Here is a 26,258-nt window from a genome sequence, read left to right as displayed (position 1 = left end):
CGAGGGAAGGCTGATCGGGCCAGTGTCATTGGACTGGCATTACAGCAGCTACAGGAGTGATCACTCGGTGAAAATCATCTTCCTTGTAAGAAAAATAAGGAATAAAGTGAACAGTACACATGTGGTCTGGCCTTTTTTTTTTTTAATATTAAACAAAAGTTACAAAACACATCATTTTTAATAATAAAAAAACAAATTATTATTGTTAAAATACACTGCTTTATTTAAATAAAATGGTATTTGATAACCTTTTAGATTCAATTAGATAATAAATCCACCTTTTTTTTATTACACTTCTTAGTCTTTGAATTTATTCAATTGAATATTAGTTTAAAAATCAAATTAATTTCATCCTATCATATTTCAAAATGATCCTCTAATTTTAGCTTCTTTTTCGATCATGTTTCTTGGTTTGGATATTTCAATTATATCCTTAATTGACTTTTTAAACTTTTAATTCTTTCAATTTAGCACCTGTTTCATTCAATTTTAGTCCTTGTATTACAACGCCTTTTACATCTTGACTCTTGATCCTGAATATCTTCATTTGACCTTTAATTGACCTCTAAACTTTGATGTTTTTGCAATCTCACACATGATTTCATTCAATTAAGTTTATAAAAGTTAAATTTGATTTTTTAGAATTTCAATCTCTTCAATTAAACCCAAATTAGGCTTCAAAACTTAATTTTCACCAATTAAATCCTTAATAAAATTATTTGACCCATTAAAAATATAATTAAGTCCTTACACTTAATTAATAATTAATAATTTTAATAGATTGTTGTAATTTAATTATAGATCTAATTAAATTATAACAGTCTATTAAAATTATTAATTACATCTTTAAATTTAAATTTTATACAAATTCTTCTAATATTTACTTAAATTAACCTTAAATCTACATTGTATTTTACGTGTAATGGTGCAATTTGGAACGAGCAGGCAGTGTCGGTTCTAGGAAAACTGGAAGAAAAAAAAAAAAGTCGTAAATATTATGTGGGCACAAGAAGGTGCACAAGGACAGAATCAACAAATTGTACAATGCAGACCCTAACCAGTAAATAAGTATTTCATAAATCTCAAGTACAAAAATGAAAAAGTTCTCGCAAAATATGATGCCACGCTTGTCAATTTCTCTGTGCAAAGCGGATGGCAGGTAACAACAGATTCCAAAGAGGAGTGTTTGTTGTGAGAAGGTGGCCAAACTGAGGTCAAACATCTATCTTTGTCATGATACAACAGCATAAATACATTAATAAGTAGTTGATTCGCAAATTGATGCCAGGAGAAATCAAAATGCACCAAGCTCATTTGCGCCGTCTGTTCGAGGCCAACTCAGGATTGCCTTTTCTCATCATGGCTACAAACTCTTCGTAGTTAATCCTTCCATCCTGCAAAAGGAGTTGAGAAAATATTAATTCATGATTTCAAAGAGGCAATTTTGAAATATAGTTGTATTCTCCCACGGTGTCAACATAGCAAATTAACACTATCAGGGGCGATGAAACTTCTTTTAGTAAAAGAGGTCCCGGTTCCTCACTAATTTAAATGACAGTTTTAGAAACCAAATTCTCTAGGGCATGAAACAACTGTGCACTCAAATCACTTCTGGAGATTAGTTCCACAGACAAGTTTTGGTAAACGAAACTACATTTTTCTGTTCCTTGACCTCAAAAGAAGCAAAATCAGCAGAAAACATAGATTAAGCAAGAAACGCACATGGTCTGTGTCAACTTCTGCAATGATCTCTTTTATTGTTTTGGAATCACCCATATTATATTTCATAAGGGCTTGCTCCAACTCTTCCATTGTGATGTACCTATATATAAACACAAGATAAACCAATGTTCACATACAAGTACAGGGGGGGAATATTCACAGAAGTACAAAGTGATAGAGAAGTAACAGTAAATACCCGCTCTTGTCCTTGTCAAAATATTCAAATGCCTTGTATAGATGGTCCTCTCTTTCCATTCTATTCATGTGCATGGTAGCTGTTATAAACTCAATGTAATCAATTGTTCCGTTTCCATCAACATCAGCCTGAAAAAGCAGCTCATCAATCTCATCTGAACCACAGAACAGATCATCAAAAGGAGAAACAAACATGCATCTAATGTATCTGAGGAAACCATAAAGATCTGCCTTGGAAAAATGTTGCATTTCTCTGCTGTTGATTTGAGCTATTCCTTCATTCTTGAACATTGTAATTACATTTTAAAGCTATAAGTGAAATAAACGGTTCTATTTTCCTAATTTATAAGAGTCCATGTGATGAATATCCACATTAGTTCTCAACCATAATGGCTTCCTTCTTTAATCCTGATCAGAAACTAGAGCTCCTGTCTGTGAAGAGTCGACTGCTTAAACAAAATAAGGATTGAGAATGATAAATGCTCCTACAGGATTACACTCAATTGCTCTGTGTGCTTGAATAGAATAAAAAAGAACATGAAGGCATCATTAAGCTCAGGCAGACATAAGGAACAGAAAAGAATATATTGTACCGCTTCCATTAACTGCCTCACTTCGGACTCAGAAAGCTTAGTACCCAGTTTTGGAAGACCAGCTTTCAACTCTTCAAAAGTGATTGTTCCATTGTTGTCTGTGTCTATAGATTTGAACATTTCCTTCAAGCCCATAATTTCTTCCTCGGAAAGGTTTTCGGCAATTACCTGAAGAAAGAAGAGACATTTGTCTCTACAATAAGAATGACGGACATTTTCTTTTCTGCTTTATCCTCTGGGTTTCTTTGCGTTTAGAAAAACAACATAGCATCCCAGCTTGAACTTTTCAATTTTGAATGATCATCCATTAAAAAAAATGACAATATAAATTTCAACCAAAGAGAGAAAATTTCTCACCTTCAGTGCTATTTTTTTCAGTTTGTTCATTGCCCTGAATTGTTTCATTCTAGTTAAAACAGCAATATCAAGAGGCTTATCAGGGGCACCATCTTCTCGCATCCATGGATGATCTGCATTGCATGGCATTTTTAGTCTAATCAAGTCTCCACCATTTACAAGGGCAAAAGAACTTGAAGCAAAACTATGGACACCATGTATTCAAAGAGTGGGAAGGAGGCAAAATGAAGATAATATTGGCAGTTCTCAATAGTAGCCAATCTTATTTTTACAGGGGGGATGGCTTGGTCACTTGGATCAAGCAACAACAAGCAAAGATGCCAGGTTCCAACCAACAAAAATGAAAACAAGCACATGGAACTTCATGCAATCATAACTCCAAATCATGAACCATGGCACAAACTTTGGGGTGTGTTTAGTTGGATCTTTCTCCTTTCTTTCTTACTTTCTTTCTTTCTTACTTTTTTCTTTTGCAAGGAGGGCATATGAAACAGTGAATAAAAGAACATAGGGAAGAAGAAATCAAATGCAGAACTCTAGGAGTTAATAAATAAAACCTTCAAACCACTTTTAGTTTTATCTCCAAAAAGAACTTGCTTAAGGAGTAAGACTTACTTAGAACTTCAACTGCCGAAAGTCGTTCCTTTGGATCAGCTCTTAGCATCTGTTTCACGAGATCTTTGGCACTACTAGTTATGGAAGGCCATGGAGCAGAGGAGAAATCGATATGTCCCCGGAGAATAGAATCAAAGATGGCCTGTTCAGTCTCTGCATATGAAACAAAGAAAAGGGTGAGAGGCACAACCACTCACCACATCTAAGTATTGTACATTATCAATTAGTTTGGTCATCATACACTCCAAAAATGGAGTAGAAATCTTAGCTACAACTTTATTAATACAAAATTAATTTACAACCAGAAAAAAATCAAGTTCTGCCAAATATCTTCTTCAGAAATGTTGCAAATATATAGCATATATAAAAACAATGATATCAGCATCAACAATTTATCCAAATTATGTAATCTCAATTAAGTTCAAAAGCCACACCTCCCCAGAATGGTGGAACACCACTCAGAAGAATATATAATATAACCCCAGCACTCCAAATGTCAACCTCAGCTCCATAATTTCGTCGCAATACTTCAGGAGCTACATAATAAGCACTTCCAACAAGGTCTTTAAACACATCTCCTGCAAACACACACAGACTGTGGAGTTAAAAGTTATCACCAGTAAGCCATCAGTAATAATATACCTTAGAGATAATTACAAAAACCCTCCTAAAGTTTGATCTAAATTTCACTTTCCCTCTATACTTTCATGAATTACACTTTACATCCTAGATCAAACAAAAAATTCAAATAAAATGCATTGTTGAGGATGTAAACTGTTATTGAACATATAAACTACAGAATGGAAAGTATAATTTATGAAAGTATGGAGGGAATGTGAAATTCACATCAAACTATAGGAGGATTTTTGTAACTATCCCTATACCTTATCATTTGTAAAACAAAACAGTTAATTAAATTACAAAGTGATAAGATAGAATCTTACAGTGCAATAAGTAAATATATTTAATAGTCCATAACTTCAAAGCATTACAATTATACTGCCTTCAATTAACCATAAAACTATCACCTGGCTTAAAAAACACAGAGAGCCCAAAATCAGTAGCCTTCAAAGGGGAATCCTCATGAGTACTCAAAAAAAGGAAATTCTCGGGCTTCAAATCCCTATGAATCACTCCCATTGTGTGACAATTATGCACAACAGTTACAATTTGCCTGCACAAATTGGCTGCGGCTCTCTCTGAATAATGCCCTTTTGTTAATATCCGATCAAACAACTCCCCTCCTTCACACAACTCCATTATTAAATTCACTGAATGCCGATCCTCGTAAGCTCCCTTCAATTCCACTACATTCCTGATACAAGGAAACTAAAAAATTTCAAGTTCACATTTTTAACCAGTCAATAAAATTTAAACAGCTCAAAGTTGTATATTTGATTAACTTAAGTTAAAAAAACTTAAATTTTGTGTTTTAATTAATCAAACGAACTAAGGATCAAATTTGGAGTTCTAATTAACCAAAATAACTAAAAGTATGAATGTTGCATTTTTTAATTAACCAAAAGAACTAAAGAGCTCAATTTTTTGTTTTTAAATAGCCAAAAGAACTAAAGAGCTCGAATTTGCTTCTTTTATTTTTTTTACTTAATCAAACAAAAGAATAAAAAATCACTTAAACTTGCTTTAATTAACCAAAGACCCAAGGAGCAAAAAATTGCATTTTTAACTAATCAAAGATCCAAAAAGCTTAAATTTCCATCTTCACTTACTATCTCTAATCAATCAAAAAACTTCAAAACGCCCATCCTTGCAAATCCCCTCCCCTCCCATCCTATCGCATTCTTACTTGAAGAAACTCAAGGACTTTTAAGAGTTCAAATCAATCAAAACAGAAACTAACAGGTGATGTTCAAATTTACATTTTTAATCAACCAAAAGAACTAATGAGCTCAAATTCACATTACTAATTAAACAAATGACCTAAGGATCTCAAATTTTGAGAATTTTCAATGACCAAATCCCTTGAATGCTCAAATTTCGCATTATTAATTAACCAACAAGAAGGATCACAAATTTTTGCAATTTTTTTTTTAAAATTAACCATAGTCCTACAAGGTAAAAAATTTGCATTGCTTTTCATTAACCAAAGACACCTAAAATAGCTCAGATTTGCATTTTTAATTAACAAAAGGAACTAAATTGCTCAAATTTTGTCAATCTAATTAACCAGATAAGAGCTAAACAGCTCAGATTTTGCATTTTCAACTCCAATCAATCAATCGAAAAAGCAAACAGAAAACTCATTCAAATCTGCAATTAAAGTTAATTAAGCTTAAATCTGTATTTTTAGTTAATCCATTAATTAGCGAAGCTGTGCGGTAGACCTGTGACCAGTAAGGTGATGCATGATCTGTACTTCACGGAGAACATCTTCAATATCATCACGATTGATGAGCTTCCGTTTAGCAATTGACTTGCAAGCGAAGTGCTGTTTAGTCTCCTTGTGAGTCACTGAGTATGTGACTCCAAACTGGCCGCGACCTACCTCGCGACCAAATGTGTATGTATTTCTTACATCCTCCATCGGCCGCCCGAGGACTCTGCCGACTGCGGCCAAGGAGTGGTGGAGGAATTGAGATCGCGGTGGTGGAGAGGCATTTGGAGGAAGGACTTTGATGCCACCGTTAGAAGGAGGAGGGTTGCGGTGGTTGGTGGTGTTGGAGGAAGAGGAGGCAAGGCTGTTGCAGTTTCCCATTTTGGGGAGGGGTATTTTAGTCAAATGATAGTCAATGCAAGAAAGAGGAGTTAAGACGGGGCGGTTTGAGAGGAATCTTGTCTTGTTGAGGGTGGGGGAGAGGTAGTGAATTACTGAAATGGGCTTGCTTGGGGTGGTTTATTGTGTGACAAGCGTATGGTAAATCGTATCTGGTTTCAGCTGGCCATCCAGTTGAAAGCTTACATTTGGAAACAATTATATGATTCACATTGTGAATCTCAAAAACATGAGTATTTAATGTACTTAATTAAATTAATGACCTAAATTAGCTATTCTTGATTTTAATTAATTAGAGAATTTTTTCTAATTGGCGGGATTATACAATGCAAATATAATACTTGGATAAAAAAAAATTTAACCTAAATAATTGTTTCGTGATATGTTATCCTCATATCATTTTTTAAATATAAAAAAATATATAAATCTTGTTAACTTGTTTTATAGTAACAAATATTTTTTTAATTATGAAGTTAAAATTTGATATATGAACTGTTATTTTTAATTAAAAATTAAGTTGAGAAACAAATATCAAATAAGATATTTAATTTTGCACTGCAAAGAAACGCTTTATTTTTATTTAATTATATAATAATAATATTAAAAAAATAATAATAATTTGAATTTCATCAAAACAAAATAATTTACTAGTATAATTCATCCTTTTCTTATCAATATTTTTAACTTTAGCAAAAATAATATAATTTTTTATTTTGAGTGATTTATTTTATAAAAATTAAAAGCAATCATAAGACATACTTAAAGAAATTTGAATGATTAAAAATAATGATAAAAAATACTTCTCAAGTTGAAACCCCTGGTCTAATTATTGAGCTCATTTTTTTTTAAATATAGGAAAAAATATATAGGTAAAAATACAATATAATATTATTTGAAAATCAAGCAAAAATCAAATGATATTTTATCAAATAATATTCTAAAAATATTTTTAATTTATTTATTTTAATGTATTGCAATTAAAATTGAAGAACTTTTGGCAAAACATTCTAAACATATTCTTAATTAATCTATTTAAATTAATTTAAATTTAAATAAAGAAAAAAAAGATAAAAAAATGCTGGGTGGATGAGCCTACCAAAAGTGCTATCTATCTAAAATAGTCTAGGCGTGTGGGTATGCAAGTCTAGACCCATTCGCCTAGCATCCGTAACTTTTTTCTTTGTTTTATCCATCTACCTTTATTGTTTTTCCAAAAAAAAATATCAGCCGACGCATTATCACATACTATTAGATGGTATATCAGCGTGGTAATATATGTTTATGAAATAAATATATTTGAGGGTCATACAATTATAAATAAATATTAAAAAAATATAATTAATAAATATAATTTTTTTTAAAATTATAACAAAAAAAATCACGTGAGAAAAACATTGTAGCAATCCACATTAATTTATGAAAAAAGCTATAGTACTTTCATAATATATTATAGTTGTAATTTTCAACCAGTTTGATATTAAAAAATAAAATCAACAAAAATAATTTAAAATAATAAAAAAAACAAAACAAAACTATGTAAGGAAATACTGTAGTAATCTACAATGTTTAAAAAAAAATTTACAAAGCTAAATTCTCAGCAAACTCCATATTAAAAAAATAAATTAACAAATACAATTTTGAACAATATCATAAAAAAAAAACCATGTAGAAAAATACTGTAGCAATCTATAATATTTTATGAGAAAAATTACAATTGTAATTCTCAACTAACTCAATATTAAAAAAATAAAATCGATAAAGTTTTTTAACAAAAAGTATATAAAAAAAAATTATGTATGGAAACTTTGTAACAATTCATAATGTTTTAAAGAAAAAAAATATAAAGTTAAATTCTTAACCAGCTTAATATTAAAAAAATAAAATCGACAAAGATAATTTTGTGAAAAAAAATGGAGAAAAAAAATAAAAAAAATAAAATCGAAAAATAATTTTGAAAAAATCATAATAAAAAAAAATTAAGTGAGGAAATATTTTAGAAATTCACAGTATTTAAAAAAAAAATACAAAGCTAAATTTATAACTAGTTCAATATTAAAAAAAATAAAATCAACAAATACAAAAACTAATAGAATAAAAAAAAAATTGGGAATTCTTGTTTTTAGAAAAACACAAAAAAAAAAAAAGATAGGCACAATAGCAATCCACAATAACATGTGAGGAAAACTACAGTGCTTTCCCCACACGTTGTAAAGTATTACTTATTACTCTGAAAAAGTAATTTATTAACCTGAAAAATATTATAAAAACATAAAATCAAACATTATAAAAAGTTTCTTTTTTATCTCAATTTATTTTCTAGACAACATTAAAATTTAAAATAATAATTATTAAACTCTTCTAAATAAAACTCGTCAACAACAAAATTAAATTTTTTAGTGGTAATATTAAATGAAAACCGATGACTCTTATTTTTGTTCTCACTAAAATCTATCAATTTTCATTTTTTTTCTTTTAAACTTAGGGATTGAAAAATAATAATTTTTTTTTTGCATCAAAATTAAATTCACAACAAATAGGAATTTTAAAGAAAAAGAGTATAGAAGGACTAAAATAATCTTTCACTCCAAATTTTAGATTGTACATGATATTTCTATGTGCTTTGATCTCTTTATTATTATTATTTTTTTTTTATATAATTAATATAGGTATTCGGGTCAGCTTACATGCGTTTTGACTAATTTTACTGGCCTTGAAATTAACGATTATATAAGCTTTTAATAACTATCATATAAGCAACCACAAGGTTAGAATCCAAAATCATAAAAAAAAAAAAACCTTTTAACACCGGTCATCTCTTAAATGGTTTCTTTTTATTAATTTTATTCATCTTAAGAAATTTGTACTGATCCAATTTTATTCACCTACAGTGAAAGACCCAATTTAACAATTTTTGACCGGTTGTCAGTTGTTTTATCGTAGATTGCAATTGAAAAAAGAAAATTGAGCGAAAAACATAGCGGGAATACTACAAAATGGATGAATAATAGACGTGAAAACTAGTTTATTTAAAAGTCTATAAGCTATAGAAAGAAAAACTTGCGTTTGCCGGGAGTCGAACCCGGGTCTATTGCTTGGAAGGCAATTATCCTAACCGTTGGACTACAAACGCCTTTCACGAATAAATAGGTTTAAAATATTATTTTTTCTAGTACTTTGTCTCATGCAGATAAACAGTTGATGGCAATAATTCAAGGCATGACTTTGGAATATGCAGTCCGTAGTTCCTCAGAAATTCACGTTTTTAGTTTCTAATTTTCACTGTCTTTATAATTTGATTCTTGCCTAGAAACTCATTCATTCCTTCATGGTTACTACATTTCAAAATACCAATTTAATTGGCAAGTGCGCGCGCGCGCAAGTGTGTGTGTGTGTATGTCTATATATATATATATATATATATATATAACGAGGCATATTGTCCATGGTCTGGTTTGTCGATGTCCTAAAACAGCTAATAACCGGACCTATTCTTTCCTTTTCTGGTTCCCCATTTGCAAAGGAGTTTGAAATTAATGTTAGACACTTGATAGCCCAATTGAAATCGGACAAATGTTATAGAATCACAGAAATAAATTCACATGTTCTAATATCCTCTATGATTGTGGTGAAGAGAATTCAAGGAGGTGGTCCATTTGCATCTCCACAGGTCCTTGTATTTTTTTGGGATCATGGAATAGTATTGGTTTCTTGCTAGTTAGCTTTCAATCACTTAGGCATCCAATTCCATTTATAATTTGTTGGGTATGGCTGTATGTATGTATGGATGTATGTATGTATGTATAGTTGAGACTTGAATGTTAGGCTCTTGCACACCATGACCACACACACATGTTAGTACCAGAAAGTTTTCGGATTCCTATCAAATATTTCCGTTTCAATGCTTAAAGGTCAAAAAGTTAAAAGTAAAGAAGCCAAGAAAGAAATAAAACAAATATATGCCATTTTAACAGCAGAAGCTATAAAGGGTATAGCAGTGAATTTCAATGGGATGTTATTATTTTAGTGGCGGTATTATTATCCAGCATTGGCAGATAATATGAAAGCAATCTTGGTTTTTATTCCTGCAGAATAATGATCGTTGAATTCTCCTTTTGAATTCCTTAACCATGATACGCTTCTTGTCAATATTGTATAGAAATGATCTTAATTTTCAACCTCAAATGAACACATCAAACTAAAGATACAAAGCACTAGAGATATCACTCATGGAACTCCGACTGAGCGTGATGAATGCGAATTTCTTTTCGATACAAGGCATCTGTGTTTGCGGAAATGAAGTGAGAGATGAAGATACAAAGAGAATTGAATGAGACAGATGACTATAGATATACTCAATGTAGGTGATGGTGATCAATTGAGAGGTTAAGATGCATGCAGGAGATTGTAACAACGGAACAAATTCTTGTGGCAGACAGAGTGTTTTACAGGCCGATCCTGACAAGATTTCCACGTAGAACATCCATGTTCTCCGAAATGGAGAATGTACTCTGGGAGATGGAGAGAGTGAGAGAAGGATTGCATTAGTGAACTCAGATTTTCAACGAGTAGGAAACAGCAAGATATTAGCTAGAGTTGTTTTTGCTGAAAGGATATAAAGTCACCAGTAGCTAGCCATTTAAAGCTGCAGGTTCTATCAACTATGAACCCCATATATAAGAGCAAACATTCTGAAAATCGTGCAGGGCCTTAACATTGCTCGAGAAGCTTGAGGAAGAAAATCGAGAAATACTAATCGGACCTCTATTATCATCTGTTGCATGTATAGATTCTTGTCACCATATGCAATCCAGATCTGTTAAGAGACAATAGAAGCCATTAAATCCTTATGGTGGCAGAATCGAGATTATTCTTCTAACATTTTTCCCCGTCTTGTATGCAATGCATCATCCACTGTGTGACAATAGATGGAGCTTGAATTGCTAGTATATATTATTCAGGACTCAAACAACCGAGTGAGGGCGGCTTCTGCTAGTTAGATAATCATTGAGTTAAAAACATTTTCTTGACTAGTTGCATGACTCTTGGTCAAAAGGTTCTCAGAACTTGTAATCTTCACAGTATTCTTCTCATTGATTTTCTCAAGACCAGAAAACAAAACAATTTTCTTAACTTTATCCCTGGAATATATTCCCCAGCCTGAAATTATGTTCTCATAGCTAAAGTTTTGGGCAAATTGTTCCTAAAGAATAGCAAAGCCTGGTATTGATAGTTAGAATTATTTTCAGCTAAGCTAAGAATTTCTAAGGATTTCAAGAGGGAAAAAAGTAGAAAAAAGTGCAGAGGTTTTTGTTACCCATTCATTTGTTCCTCACTGCGATGTAGGGTGAATATCGCTTGGCAAGCCATCAACAATCCAGTGCAATGAAAACTCAAAGAATCTATTCGTTTTTCATTTCCAAAATTAATACCTTTAATACTTCAATAAGGATAGTGATAGAAGAAGAAGAATAGCATAAACCACTAAATTCCTGACGTAATAAACTTATACCTTAGAAATTATTTTTAGAGCAACGGAAGAAGATAATGTTAAAGAACCATCTCAACCCAATAGCTTTAAGCTATTAGGTGAGGTCTTAGAATATAATTTATATTATTCTTTAACACATCTCTTCAAATGAAAGTTCTTTAAGCTTGAAATTTGTATAAATTTATATTATATTGTGTTTAATTTTTATCAAATAAATAAGGATAATAAGATTCGAATGTGTGACAACTAGGTTATTAAAGCTCTGATACCATATCAATGAATCATCTTAACTTAATAGCTTAATTATCTGTTAGATAAGATTCTAAAATATAATTTATATTATTTTCTAACATATCTTTTTATGTTAAAGAATTATCTCAATATAATAATTTAAGTTGTTAGGTGAGGTGTTAAAATATGATTTATATTATTTTTAAAGTAAAAAGGAACTGAAATTGAACAACTTGAACATTGAAAACAAATATCGGAGCTTAGCTGTCTCTGTCAAGGGAATATTCCCACATGAAGAAAGTAAAAAGGCATCTTCACATAAGGAGTTCCAGCAGCTTGTTCTAACCTCTCTATCGTGTTGCTTTTATGGTAACTTCATGGAGCCTTTAACAAATTGGCGAGAATTGCAGTAACCAAATGACCAGAAATCGTCACCTAACAAATTCCGGTGCCGTTTTTATTTTTCTACTATTTGTTTTTAACCTTTTTGATGATTTGCTGATTTCCGTTTGTGGCAGAGCCATACGCTAATCTTTTGTGTATCATTTATACAAATACTGATCTGAGTGGTTCAGGTTTTAACAATCCTACTAGTTTTGGCTGATGGACTGGATTGATAACCGTGAAGAGCGATTCACAAGAAGTGCACATGTTCCTATCAGTAGAAAGTTCGAAATTTTCGACATATGCTGAAAAAAGTAAATTAATATTAATGAAAAAGCAAACCAGATAACAAAACAAATAAATAATAATAATAATAATATGGCATGATGCAAAATGTGTATATATTTGGATGCCAAATACAGTTTTATACTCTGTATAACATAATAAATCCTTGGCTGGTCTTTTTCAATATTACAGTCACTGTTGCCGTCACCATTACCGATCTACTCTGTCACCATCACCACGTCAAAATCTCCCACGGTGAGATATTATGAATGAGAAAATGTGTGTGGCGACTGAAATTGCATTACCATGCAGTTTTTAGATTCTAATTCCTCATCCATGCAGCATTATTGAGGTTAAGCATCTTTATCCTAAGTTTTCATCTTCTCTTCTATTATTGCTGTATTATTCTTTTTCTTTATATATCATATCATGACTAGACATACTTTCTTCCCTAGTTGCACCCCGACTTAGCTTGCACCCCCCGACTCTTTAAATTGCTCTCTCCTTCTCATGAACATCCCACATCTAGCAACATCAAGTCCTGCAATTCTTATGAGCTCGTCATTCTCATCCGAACCCTACTTTGCTTCAAACTTTTCACTTAGTTTCAAGTCTTTTTCTTGGAAAATATAACAGGAACTCAAGTTAACAATACGGAAAATTCAAAGCAAACCAGGCAGAAAGACTTGGAAGAGTTTATAATTGACTGGAGAATGAATGGCAAAAAGGGCAGCTTCGAGATCAACATTCCACCAGAGGCTACCAAATCCAAGCTGCCTGGTACCAGCAAAGAAGGCAGCATTGGAGCATTTTCCTCCTGTAAGGCCTGGATTTGGAGTGTATGGGAATTTGCCAAAGAAGATAGCAACAGAGTTAAATTCGCTTTAAAAGTTGGCCTAGCTGTTCTTCTAGTGTCCTTGCTTATACTATTCCGAGCACCTTATGATATATTCGGTACCAATATCATCTGGTCCATCCTCACCGTGGCTATCATGTTCGAATACACAGTTGGTAAGTGTATGATTACAGTTATCTGCAGACACATGTTTATGGGTTTTGTTTTTTGCATGCTCGTATGTAAATGAAAAGCCATTGTTTGCGTGCTATACCGGAAATTAAGATTAAAAAAATGAGTTGCAAAAATTAAAAAGAAAGTTACCTTAACAGCTGCAAGCTTTATGGCTGTTGTTTTCTCAAGGTGCAACTTTTAATCGAGGATTCAACCGAGCTCTTGGAAGCTTGCTTGCAGGAGTATTGGCTATTGCAGTTGCTCAGTTAGCTATACAGTCGGGCCGGGTTGCCGAGCCTATTATAATTGGCATTAGCATCTTTCTGATTGGTAAAGCTTCTAAATTTTTGAAATGCTAGGAACAACAGAAGGAGATTAAATTAGTATATGCTAAATAACATTCATATGCAATATTATTTGTAGGGTCTATTACATCGTTCATGAAATTATGGCCATCACTTGTGCCATATGAATATGGGTTCAGGGTCATACTCTTTACCTACTGCTTGATCATAGTATCTGGTTATCGGATGGGGAATCCAATAACAACAGCAATGGACCGACTGTACTCTATTGCCATTGGAGGGTTTGTAGCAGTCCTAGTGAATGTGTTTGTTTTTCCTATATGGGCCGGGGAGCAGTTGCACAAGGAACTTGTCAACAGCTTTAACTCGGTAGCCGACTCTCTCGAAGGTAAGACAATCGGTCTGCAGGTTTCATTTTTAGCGTATGGATATATTATCAAATTACCACCAACACATTAGTTTATATATTAAGAGGAACACATAATATATAGATAGGAACTAATGCCAGTACTCTTTTCCGGAATTCTAGAATGCGTGAAGAAATATTTAGAAGACGAAGGGCTAGATCATCCAGAGTTCTCCAAGACTGTGATGGATGAATTTCCAGATGAGCCAAATTACAGGAGATGCAAAAGCACCTTAAATTCCTCTGCAAAACTTGAATCCTTGGTAAATATGTGTTAAAACTTTTACTGTCAAGGCTAGCTTATTTTGAACTGCAAATATTAACAATGATCATTGTTTTTGCTGGCTTTGTTTGAAAGGCCAACTCGGCGAAATGGGAGCCACCGCATGGCAAGTTTGGACACTTCTTCTATCCATGGTCGGAGTACGTTAAAGTTGGGGCAGTTCTACGATATTGTGCTTATGAGGTCATGGCACTTCATGGTGTTTTACACTCTGAGATTCAGGTATTTTCCTTTCACTTTTCTCTGATTTTATCTATGCGTGTGCATCCAGTGTGCAACTTCAATGTTGCTTATTAAGGTGTGCATAAATTATCAGACGGGATATTCATATTCTTCTTTAGCAGAATCAGATGCTAACTGTGTACAAATATGCCTGCAACCAACAAAGCCTACCTTAGCTAGATTTATCTAAGACAAGAGAACACTTGGAAAGGCAAATCGGACTCGAACCAAAATTATACGAAGTATTTGTTCTTTCGATTGGCTTCCATTAAGGGGATGGCATAAGAATATTGACTCGCTGAGAGATAACACACAAATGATAAATCTCCATTTATTCTTTGTTCTTTGTCACATATCAATTGAATTGTTCCCATAATAACAAGTATACAAAGATTCCCGTGACTTGATTAGTAGTAGTTCAATCCACAGTAAGCATGACCTATGTCTTCGTATTTTATACTGGATCCACATTTATAGGAATACTATTTAAGAAACATCATGCATAGGTGGGAGCTCCCAAAATATCTCAGAACTGGGAAATCTGTAACCAAAATACTGATAATACAAGTGAAAAGGCACAGCTAAAGAACAATTTTTAAAACAACAATATGGTCTACAATAGAAACTATGTATTCATCTATATATGCGTACAAAAAAAAAAAATTGTTAGTCCACTGGCTATAAGGCAGATTAACTCGGATTTTCCGATTCAATGGGAAACTTCATACTTGGTACGTAAGCTTCAACCCGCAGAAGTTCTTTTCTCCACCTTTCTTTCGCTAAGCCAATCGACCATCTAGATATAGTCGGACGTAGAACCTGTAGATGGTTTCAGAAACACGATTCGACATAAATCTGATAGAGTGAGAACTTAATAAACTATAACTACTTTCTGATTGTATATCGCAAACATTATTAATTTTGATGTTATTTTCTATCTGTAGGCACCTCACAACCTCCGGTTCACATTCTACTCAGAGATTCAGGAAGCAGCAACACATGCTGCAGAGCTCGTTAGGAGCTTGGGAAAAGACATTAGTAACATGAAGCGAAGCCCAAAAACCTCACTACTAAAGAAGGTTCATAGCGCAACGGAGCGCCTGCAACGAGCCATAGACATGCACTCTTATCTCCTCACATCTAATTTTGATCCTCCTGACAACTCTTCCAAACCACTTACCAAGCTCCCCGTCACATTTTCAACCACCCAGTACGACCTCTCGAATCCATTAACCGAGTTTGACAGTAACAGTACAGAAAATAACTTGAGTCAAATAAACGAAAACATGCCTTCAGGGACTCCTCCACAACAGACAGAGTCCTACCATGAGATGATGAGGAAACAGTCAAGAAGACTCCATTCATGGCCATCAAGGGAAGTGGATGCTTTTGAAGAAGAAGGAGGTCTCAGTATGGACTTACTGCCAAGAATGAAAGCATTGGAGAGCACCGCAGCATTGTCACTTGCCAATTTTACTTCCTTACTCATTGAGTTTGTTGCTAGGCTCGATCACTTGGTTGAAGCAGTTGATGAGCTTTCAAAGATGGCCAAATTCAATCATGAGGGTGTATAGCTGGAAAATATACAGATTTCGATACATTCCTAATGTGCAAGTTATACTACCAAAAAGAAAATTATAAATTAGAGAGTGAAAAATATTATGGGCTCTAATAGATGTTGTTATAACTTGTAATCACCTGAAATAACAATAAAAAAACAGTTTTTTAAGTTTTTTCATTTCTTGTTTCAGCTTATAAGAATCTAAAGCATGAATAGCATTACTGGTTTTACAACAGAAAACGAAAGAGGGGTTTTGGGTTGATGTCGATGAGATCTTGAAAAAAACTTCACATAAAAAATAATTTTCTTGGTTGGTGAAACTAGGTTGATAAGCAAGAAAAACATATATAGCTGTTAAGATTTTCTAGCTGTAAGTTTTAGTTGTCCTTGATTGCAGGATTGTTTCGGTTATTGTTAATAAGACCTATTGTTTTAGGAATAAGTCATTTGATATGATTCTGACTTAGTCATATACCACATTTCTAGGATTAAAAAGTGTGGGCTGCACATTTCAATTTGAGCTTCGTTTTGTGAGGCTATTTATTGGCCAAAGTTGTTCTGTTTTAATACAAGAAGATTCTTCAAGCATTTACCATTCTAATAAACTTATATTTACTAGTTTTTCATGAGTGTTCATCTTAGGTTCTCAACAATAGCAAGAGAAAAAATAGGTAAGGTAAAGGAGTGCATATTTGGCATGGTTTCCTAGGGTTTTGCTTAGCTTTCATGGCATTTGGCTGGCTTTTTTGGTTGTTAAAAATTACTATGTGGTTGTGTTATGGTGATCTTCTGGCCTTTTTTCTTTCTTTGCTTGCATGACTGTATTTATGAATTAGGTCTTGAAATTTCTTCATGTTGAAGATATCATATCATTAGCGGGGAAATTGGTTTGACTAGTAAAGACAACTCTTGATTGATGTGCTTTACATTGTTGTGCAAGCTACTAGTAAAAAATAGTGGTGATGATATATGATTATTATCCAAAAAATAGGTACTTAGTTTACATAAAAAGCACAAAACAAAGCATAGGAAAAACCATATGTGTATAGAGTACATGAAAAGTTTGTGTGGACGATTCATAGAAACCCATAAAAATATACTGGAGAGTATTTGGTAGATTGATCAAACTAAGGCAACACTAGGTTTGGGTTGTATTTTGGCTAGAAAATTTACAATCATTTAGGCTATGCCTAACTGGCTAGAAAGATTCCATCCACATGGATATTACCCTAAGTAAATGGAAGTCTAGCCATTTGGGCTTGCCCAAGTGAATGGAAATATTTTTTTTAATTTTTTCTTGCATAATCATTTGCCACCAAGTATTTTAAACATATATTACTTTAAAAGGAAAAAATACTTTTTGTATATATATTACCTTTTTAGGCTATGATTGCATGATAATATTATTATAACTAGGTATGTATGAGGGCACCTTTGACTTTTATTAATTCTTATTGTATGAAGTTTCTTCATGTAATTCTTTGCTAAGTTTTTGCAAGAAAGAGAATAATTTTTGTTTCTAAAAGAGAAATAGTCTAGTAATAAGTGAGTTGGATTATGAAGGTGTATACAAACACATTTTTAGAGGAGAATGTTTACGAGTAGTCAAGAAGAATCTATATTTTTTTTTAGACAAGTGGTCATTGACACCTTGAGAAGGATCCTTATTTTTTTTTTTTTCTTTTTTTAAGATAAATGATCATGGAGACTTAGAGAACTTGAAGACAAAAAAACTTTTCCATGAAGATTTTATGGAGATATGGAGATTTTCATGGAGATATTTTGTTAGATGCATGAAAAGTACTACTATTTTTTATTTGAAAAAAAAAGAGAGAGACAATGGAAATATAATTTCTAAAATTTATATTATCCCAAGCAGTGTATCATGAGGACTTTTTTCCTATTTGTTTAGGTTGTATCTCCTTCTTCATAAATTATTGAATGTATCATCTAAAGATTAATCTTTCTTTCTCTTTTTTGAGCGCTTGACACTTTTAAGTATTGTGTCTATGATAATGATGAAAGAAACAAAATTTATTGGGATTCCTTATGTTTAAACCATTTTTCATTGGAGGTGGGTATTGCATTAAATCTTTTCCCTTTATAGTGATCAACACATTAGCTCGTGTGGTGGTGAGAGGTGTGGTTAGAAATCTAAGAAATATCAAGCAATCATGAATGTTTTCCTTGGTACGAGACTAGTGATATTATAGAGATTTTGTTATTTGGAAACGATGGTGACCCTTCCTAGTCACACTAGCTTCCTCTATTCGAACATAGTTCTCCATCACTTGGTTCATTTTAGGAAGTGTTTTATCATGGAAAAAGTACAGGCGTTCCCATAATAAGTAGTTATAAACTCCACTGATCAGGGATTTGGTGACAATAGGTTCAAGCATATTTTTTATGCTTAGAATTTCCTCGATAAAGATATGCCCTAGTACTTTGACTCTTTCATTGTATAGTAGCAAAGATTTAGTTGTACTTTTTTTAACTGGAATATTGGTGTTGGAACGAGAGATGAGTTTCATAGAAATCGTGAAGACCTAGGATGGAGCTAGGATCAAGACTATGATATCACACCTTAGCAAATCCATGAAAAGTTATGGAAAAATCTTATACATAGCATCATTCTTTGTTATCACATACTCTAGAATACTTTTGATATTTTGTATGTGCTTCCTAGGATTTGTAAGGCCATAATAGTTATATAGGTTGACCTTTATAGTGATACAATCCTGAGGTGAGTGTGTAACATTAAAGTAGAGATTCTTCTATACTTTGGGAATGGTGTTTAGGAACCTGTGCATTCTTGTGAACATTGTTTTTGGGTTTTTATTTTTTCATGATGAAGAGCATGTGAACAAGATTAGACTCAAGAGAAAAATATTGATGGAGATATCCACACTTGTTGCTAAGATCTGTTTAGGAGTGACTTATGGCTAGGATCTGTTGAGAAGTGCTGACTCATTTAAAGAGTTTGAGTATTGTGCCTCCCTAACATTAAATGTTTTGTCTTGTTCCTTTATGCAAATAAAGTTATCTCCGTGTACTTGGTGTATGTAATGGAGTACTACCTTTTTTCTTCTTGTTTTCCACAAATAATGCCATTGATGAGGCTGTGAAAAATACTTCCCACAAAAATAATTTCCTTAGCTAGAGAAACCATGCTAATATGCGATTCCTATAAAAATAAGTCCCCTAAGAAACAAATAACTATTTAACGCTTAAGTTAGTATGTGTATATAGAGAAAAAAAATATTTAACAAGAGAAAAATTAGGTGAGGTCAGGGAGTGCATATTTGGCATGGCATTCCAAGACTTTGCCCGACTTTCATGGCCTTTAGCTAGGTTTTTTGTTGGCTTTTCTTGCTAGAAATTATTATGTGGTTGTGTTATATCGATCCTCTAGCTTTTCTTCTAGCTTTGCTTGCCCAGGTGTATTTATAAACCATGCATTGAAATTTCTTCTTGTAAAAGATAGTGTCATTGATGAAAAAATTGATTTAGCTAGATATAACAACCCTTGGTTGATTTGCCATGCATGTTATTGGCGACGATGTGCGATTATTTTACTAGAAAATAAATACTAGATTTGCGTTAAAAAGTATGGGAATAAAAAGTGTAGAAAAAACTATGTGTGGATTGTGTTTATGAAAAGTTGGCTAATGGGAACCCATAAAAATGCATAGAATAGCATGTTTGATATGTTAGTTAGACTAGGACAAGATCGGGTTTAGGTTGAACTTTGTCTAGAAAATTTCTCAACTAGCTGGAAAAAACCTTCAGCGACGTGGGGTATTAGCCCTAGTGGTAGGGAGTCCAGCCGCTTGGCCTTGTCCTATATATATATATATATATATATATATATATATATATATATATATATATATATCAATTCAAAGTACTTTTTCTCAGCAGTTACATTTTTTAATTTGTTTGACCTTTTGATCTAGTCCTCCAATTACTTTACGAATTCAATTTGAAAATCATGGCGTCACTCAGCCCACGAGTAAGCACCTGCAATTAGTTTCCTCACATTCTCACCACGAGAAGCAAATTAGTGCTCCTACAGGATTTGATATGCAGGTAACATCACAATAAAATCCACTCGTCCATAGCCTCTTTGGATATCCAACAAGTATACAACGCAGCTTGTTGGGCATCCACAAACAGCTCTTGAATCATAGCAAGGCATGCACTCTGAAAAACAGGCTCAACAGCAAAGCAGTTCTAACCAGATATAAGATTCAAAACCTTAACGAACATGATACTGCTTAAAGGATTTATTATAACCAGAATGTTTGACAAACTGACCGACCTTACAGGCTACAACCTGAGTACACCACAACCTGCTGAAGAGAGAAATATTTACAAGAAAAGAACACCAGACCTGACTTAATGCTGACTAACCTACTTGGTTTTCCCACACAACGGTGTCAAGGATCTTGCATGTCCTCTCCATCTTGACAAATGAATGAGAACAAGGTCTAAACACCAACAGACCAAATAAATCCGAAGGACCCAAATAGCTAGAAAGTCTTTCACTAGCTAAGAACAAATAAACACAGGTGAAAGAAGTCTTACATCCAGTTCTGAGTTGTAATATATGATTTTCTTGGCTCTGGTGGATCTCCAGCTACAATTTGGTTGCTGCATGAGCCAACACCAGAACCACCAGCAAGCATTGCCATCAAACTGCCTCCATGCACCCTGCCTTCTGATACAAAAACTGGCCTTGATGAGAGACCTGCTTCACTGGCAGAGAGATGAGCATTTGAGACTCCAAAATGTTTCAAATCAGAAGCAGTTCTGCCCGATGAATCCCTGGCTCTAGTACCCATCTTCACAATATCGACAGTCATGTCCTCGACAGTGACAACTTCTTTCGTCTTCTCAGACTGACTAATTTTAGGGTCCTGGACCATAGGTCCCAGGGTGAAACCACCATGAACCCTCTTGTCCTGCACCAAACCGCTGTGAAGCGCACAGAGACCTGTCTTACCCCTTGCAAATGAGGTACAAGGACCAGAAGGTAGTTTACCATATTCTGACCCAGGATGACCCCAAGAGCATCTCTTCCCTCCACCATGTGCCTTGCAGAAATCGGTGCTGCCTTGAGCACTTTTACCACATCCTTCAACCTTGCACCTTTTTCCACCACCATGACGGACACAAAAATCTGTACGTCCTCTTGCACTCTTTGTGCACTCAGGTACAGCACACCTCTTTCCACCCCCATGTGCCACACAGAAGTTGGTCCCTCCGTGTACACTCTTACTACAAACCCCACCTTGGAAGGCACACCTTTTTCCTCCTCCGTGGCCTTTACAAAAAGGAGTGCTCCCTTCAGCACCCTTGGTGCATCCTGGAGCAGTGCAGCGTTTCCCCCCACCATGTGCCTTACATAACATGGTGCTCCCTTGTGCACCTTTTGTGCATCCTAAAAATTGGCATCGCCGACCACCTCCATGAGAAATGCAGAGACCAGATAGACCTTCAGCACTCTTTGTGCAATTTTCTTTCTGGCATCTCTTACCCCCACCATGTCGGATGCACAAACCAGATTTTCCTCTGGCAGCTCGAGCACAACCCTCACGACTGCATCTCCGCCCCCCACCATGGGCAATACAGAAATCTGTGCGACCTTCGGCACTTTTTGTGCAACCAAGGAATTCACAGCGGCGTCCACCCCCATGGGCCTTGCAGTACACTGTTCGGCCCTCGGCTCCCTTGTGACAGCCTGCTTTCTGACACCTCCGGCCTCCACCATGTGAAATACAACGGCCAGAAGCACCTCTGGCACCCTTCCCACATCCTTCAACCTGACATAGCTTTGAGCTAGCACTGCGTTGATATGGCTGTTGCTGCTGTGTTATCCCAGAAGTGCAGGTGACTGAACTTTTTGGTGTTATCACACTAGATGAGTGGTCTGGAAAACTGGAAGTAGGATCTCTAGTTCTTGGAATCTGGTTGAAGAAGCTAGCCTCTTTGTTCTGGGAAATCTGCAATGGAAGCAATGTACTCCCTGATTTCCAACTATATGATGTCAATCGTTCATCCACATTTGATGCTCCACCCATTGCCAGCGGCATATCCATGCCAAATTCAAGTGAACTAGAGTGTGGATGGATGCTAGTAATATCAGATTCAGAAGGACCAGTGGAGAGACTCAACTCCAAGTCAACCCTGGGCTGCAATTCCATTCCTTTGATATTTGAACCAGCAGGCTTCTTTGGGCTCGACATCTTCTCGTTGCCAAGATGGAGAGAGAAGTCCAATTCAAGATCCATTGAGGACTCTTCATCAGTTTCTTTGGCAGAAGACATTGCTGTGCAAGCAGTTGCTGAACTCCCCTTACTGTCTGAAGAACTTGAAGAGCGGCGAAGCCCAAGGGATAGTGAAGAACCAACATTTAGGCCCATGGATCCATCAATCAAATTCCGCTTCCGCTTAATACCCTTAGAGGGAGACCCATAGGGAACCAAAGATCCTAGGGAATCAAGGCGCAAGACAGTATCTGCACTGAATTTGGCGCCAGCTACTCCAATTCCAACGGGCATTGAACTGCCCGAAATCTTGGATGCATTTGAAGGGCAATCAGGAGCAAAACCAAGGTTCCAGAGTCTGTTGTCCATGAAGCAATGGCTAAACATAAAGTGATTTCCAAACCTAAGATCAATCTTAATGAACAGTTCACCTGACTTCTGGGGTCAAGAAAAATAAACTACAAAACTTGGTTAGATGTCGAAAAAATTAGCTACAGAACTAGGGTTAGATATCTCTGAAAGGGTACATCCCACCCCCACTAACGAATCCAGATGTATCACAACGGTCCATTTTCTTATTAAGTAGTTTAACCCAGAAGTAGGCTGATTAGTTGGAACAGAAGAGGATGAATCTGGACACACTAGATTCCTTCATAACAGTATGCTAGTCCACCTTCCTGTTTCACAAGTCCTATGATTAGAAAAAATACATCAAAGCATTACCAAAAAGTAAATGCAACCAGATTCAACATCATCTCATGAGATTAAGTAAATGTTTGTATCTATTGAAGCTTGCAACAATTAACTCCCACTAAAACAAAACAAAAGTGAAAAGAAAAAAGAAAGAAACTAAAGCAAAACAAGTTGCTTTGGAAGTACTTTTGCAGACATCGTGAAATACAGCACTAAGAAGGTAATAAGAATCAACATCAGAGCTCATGAATGCAAATACTCCCAAATTCAATCAAGAGTCTTTACATCCATCAGGCTAGGAATATATCAGGGACTCTTATGGTGAGAAAAATAACATAAGAAGACAATTCTAGTGCTGTAACTATTATAAATTATTCAGTCAATACATAAAAATTACTCAGTAAAAGCAATGAATTTGATCTCAAACAGAACATTTTTTTTTTTCTGAAATGCTAACCAAATGGGACAGTACACTTCAAAAATTTAAGCAAACCTCTCTTAACACCCCAGAAGATAAGCAGAGACCAAACGCAACAACCAGGTGCCACCAGCAGATCTACGAGGAAAAAAAAAGCAGAATTCGATAAGATAATCAACAATGAACAAGTATAAAAAAGCTGCAAAGTTGACAGCAGGTCAAAACTTAATAATCATTCTTGAGAATAAGAAGAGAAAGAAACATCAATTATTACGGAAACATCATATCAGTTCAAATATAATCCATTAAAAAAAAAGAATCCAAACATCTTTCACAAAACGAAATCAGACACATTGGTTCTTGCCATAATTCAAATGGAGCATACTCACTGATTATCTATCCAGAATTTCAATTAAAAAAAAAACAAAAATTAATCAAATAAACGGAGGAAAACATAACAAAAATCAAATATTCGAATTGAGATCTATAAAGCTAAGAATGAAACACAGAAAGGGCTTTAGCAGTTTAAGCCAAAAAAGGCTTATCAGTCTTCCTTGATTGCTAATCAAGCAAACCAATAAAAGACAAAAAATTACTGCAAGTTTTAAGCAGCTTTGCTAAACACACTAAAATAACATGGGACATGATAAAAGAAATCAAAATTCTACCCCGTTTGACTGCTTAAAAAAATCCAAAAAAACTAAAAAATAAAGCCAAAACCGATAAAGCTCAACTATTTGACTATCTGAAGCAAGAACTTCTCAGCCCAACTAATTAAGAAACACAAAAAGCCCTCTAATTCTTCACGCTCTCCTTCAGTTTCTCAGCAACCAGACAGGAAGTGAATCACAAGAATTCCGATTCGAAAAACAAAATCCAAATTCAAGATGTTAACTATAAGTACCTCGAGATTTGATTGGAATCGACGGAATCAGGTGTGGAGATTACGCGGACGGACCAAACGACGGGGAGTGCTTAGGGATCTTAGAAGCAACGGCAGCGAGAGGGATAAAAAAGAGGAGGCGGAGAGTGAGAGGAAATAGCGAGGCGAGAGACGCGAAAAAATGAAGAGAGGGATAGGTGGAAAAGATGAATAGAAGAAAAGAAGGAGACGTCGGAGGTGGTGAGGTACACGTGCTAAAGTCATTACAGCCCACGTTCCATTTTATTTTAAGGTTTTGATTTATTCTTATTAAATGCTAGATGTAATTAATTATTTTCCTTTTTGTTTTAATAAAGAAAAGAAGAGAGAAGAAGGGAGACCACATCATTTATTTGGAAAGTTTAATTTAGTAATTAGTATTGAAGGATATTAATTGGTGGAGACAGATTTTTTCCCCGCATTTCTTTTTGGTATTTATTACTTTTATCTTGTCACATGGGATTTAACACATTTATTTTCTTATATTAACGAGTAATTATATTTTTTTTATATTAAGTGGGGTGCATTTACATTATTATAAGAAAGGAAGTTACATTTTTTCTTTGTATTCATGAATTCTTTTATAAAAAGTACTTTAATTTACATAATTTATTTAAGATTTATTAGGAAAAGAATTTTAATATTGGAGCCGGATGAAAATTCTTATAATGCCTAGATGCATTTCAAAAATATTTTTGATTTTAAAAAAATTAAATTGATGTTATTTTAGTTTTTATAATATTATAAATAAAGTATAAATATAAAAAATATTTTAATATATTTTTAAATAAAAAATATTTTTGAATAGGGCAACTACCAAGCACGGTATAAGAGAGGAACATAATAAAATTACTTTCATAATGCAAGATGAAATGTTGGCAATGATATAATGTAGACAGTGACCAAAGCAAAGGGGGGGGGGGGGCTAGTTAAAGTCAGTCAAGGGAGGTAGCGCGTGGCATAAGATACACAGACAGTCAAAAAATGGGCCCCACGCTGCCTGTCAAAGAGACATGACGTTTTATTTTATTTATCTGGAAAACTACAAACAAGTCCTTCAACTAAAAATATGATTTCATTTAAGTCTCTAAGTGTCTAAAACTATCACGAGTTGATCAATTTAGCCCAGACAAGTTTCCTAGCTAAAATAATTAAAAAAACAGTATTTACTAATGCATGCTGCTAACAATATCAACGCTACATGTCCTGTTAATGACAATAACAAGTAAAGATAAATAAAACAATGAGTATTCAGGAGGTTTTTTAATGATCACTCTTAAAAATTTTTTGAACAAATAGAGTTTATTCACTTGGAAATAAAAAAGAAATTATATTAACAACAATATTAATAAGGACATTCATTTTTTTTTTCATAAATAACAACATTCACAAAATCCAACTATGATGCTTTTATCGTTTAATTTTATATATTTAAATTTCATTAAGATCATATACTAGTAGTTTGTTTTTAGTTTTTATATTACGAGTATTTTATCTATTAAAGAGCTGTATTATATGCATTTAAATAATATTACAAATGAATAAAGAAAAATAATGAAAATCATT

At 34.0% G+C, this 26,258-nt stretch overlaps 3 protein-coding genes and 1 non-coding gene across 4 annotated transcripts; 1 reads left to right on the top strand and 3 right to left on the bottom strand.

Annotated features, from left to right (window-relative positions):
* Positions 1 to 972: 972 nt before the first annotated feature.
* Positions 973 to 6,286, bottom strand: LOC118033766 (calcium-dependent protein kinase 1). The gene is made up of 9 exons (XM_035038862.2): positions 5,828 to 6,286; positions 4,511 to 4,797; positions 3,917 to 4,060; positions 3,483 to 3,635; positions 2,868 to 2,980; positions 2,511 to 2,678; positions 1,919 to 2,046; positions 1,723 to 1,822; positions 973 to 1,394 (listed from the first exon to the last, which is right to left on the bottom strand). Exons 1-9 carry the CDS (start codon positions 6,196 to 6,198, stop codon positions 1,311 to 1,313), a joined length of 1,548 nt encoding a protein of 515 aa, XP_034894753.1. The 5' UTR covers positions 6,199 to 6,286; the 3' UTR covers positions 973 to 1,310.
* Positions 6,287 to 9,274: 2,988 nt separating this feature from the next.
* Positions 9,275 to 9,346, bottom strand: TRNAG-UCC (transfer RNA glycine (anticodon UCC)). Its single transcript has one exon. It is a non-coding gene; the product is annotated as a tRNA-Gly (tRNA).
* Positions 9,347 to 13,057: 3,711 nt separating this feature from the next.
* Positions 13,058 to 16,567, top strand: LOC118033767 (aluminum-activated malate transporter 9). Its single transcript, XM_035038863.2, has 6 exons — positions 13,058 to 13,615; positions 13,803 to 13,943; positions 14,037 to 14,306; positions 14,448 to 14,587; positions 14,683 to 14,829; positions 15,774 to 16,567. The coding sequence occupies exons 1-6, from the start codon at positions 13,318 to 13,320 to the stop codon at positions 16,401 to 16,403; spliced, it is 1,626 nt and encodes a 541-aa protein (XP_034894754.1). The 5' UTR covers positions 13,058 to 13,317; the 3' UTR covers positions 16,404 to 16,567.
* A 4,081-nt stretch (positions 16,568 to 20,648) lies between these two features.
* On the bottom strand, positions 20,649 to 24,892 carry LOC118033768 (uncharacterized). Its single transcript, XM_035038864.2, has 3 exons — positions 24,675 to 24,892; positions 23,846 to 23,908; positions 20,649 to 23,336 (listed from the first exon to the last, which is right to left on the bottom strand). Exon 3 carries the CDS (start codon positions 23,044 to 23,046, stop codon positions 20,974 to 20,976), a length of 2,073 nt encoding a protein of 690 aa, XP_034894755.1. The 5' UTR covers positions 23,047 to 23,336; positions 23,846 to 23,908; positions 24,675 to 24,892; the 3' UTR covers positions 20,649 to 20,973.
* Between the last annotated feature and the right edge of the window lie 1,366 nt (positions 24,893 to 26,258).

The sequence above is a fragment of the Populus alba genome, chromosome 1, assembly GCF_005239225.2.
Source record: "Populus alba chromosome 1, ASM523922v2, whole genome shotgun sequence".
In the NCBI taxonomy this organism is placed as follows: domain Eukaryota; kingdom Viridiplantae; phylum Streptophyta; class Magnoliopsida; order Malpighiales; family Salicaceae; genus Populus; species Populus alba.
The sequence above is the reverse complement of the archived record's forward strand: the minus strand, read 5'-3'. Positions and strand labels throughout refer to the sequence as shown.

What these genes read in the sequence shown, in the direction of transcription:
- LOC118033767 (XM_035038863.2), top strand. Translation starts at nt 13,318, where the DNA reads ATGAATGGCAAAAAGGGCAGCTTCGAGATCAACATTCCACCAGAGGCT. An exon ending in CATGTTCGAATACACAGTTG is followed by an intron (nt 13,616 to 13,802) that starts GTAAGTGTATGA and finishes TGTTTTCTCAAG; the next exon opens with GTGCAACTTTTAATCGAGGA. An exon ending in TTTTACACTCTGAGATTCAG is followed by an intron (nt 14,830 to 15,773) that starts GTATTTTCCTTT and finishes TTCTATCTGTAG; the next exon opens with GCACCTCACAACCTCCGGTT.
- LOC118033766 (XM_035038862.2), bottom strand. Translation starts at nt 6,198, where the DNA reads ATGGGAAACTGCAACAGCCTTGCCTCCTCTTCCTCCAACACCACCAAC. An exon ending in CATCACCTTACTGGTCACAG is followed by an intron (nt 4,798 to 5,827) that starts GTCTACCGCACA and finishes TCCTTGTATCAG; the next exon opens with GAATGTAGTGGAATTGAAGG. An exon ending in TGAAAAAAATAGCACTGAAG is followed by an intron (nt 2,679 to 2,867) that starts GTGAGAAATTTT and finishes TTCTTTCTTCAG; the next exon opens with GTAATTGCCGAAAACCTTTC.
- LOC118033768 (XM_035038864.2), bottom strand. Translation starts at nt 23,046, where the DNA reads ATGTTTAGCCATTGCTTCATGGACAACAGACTCTGGAACCTTGGTTTT.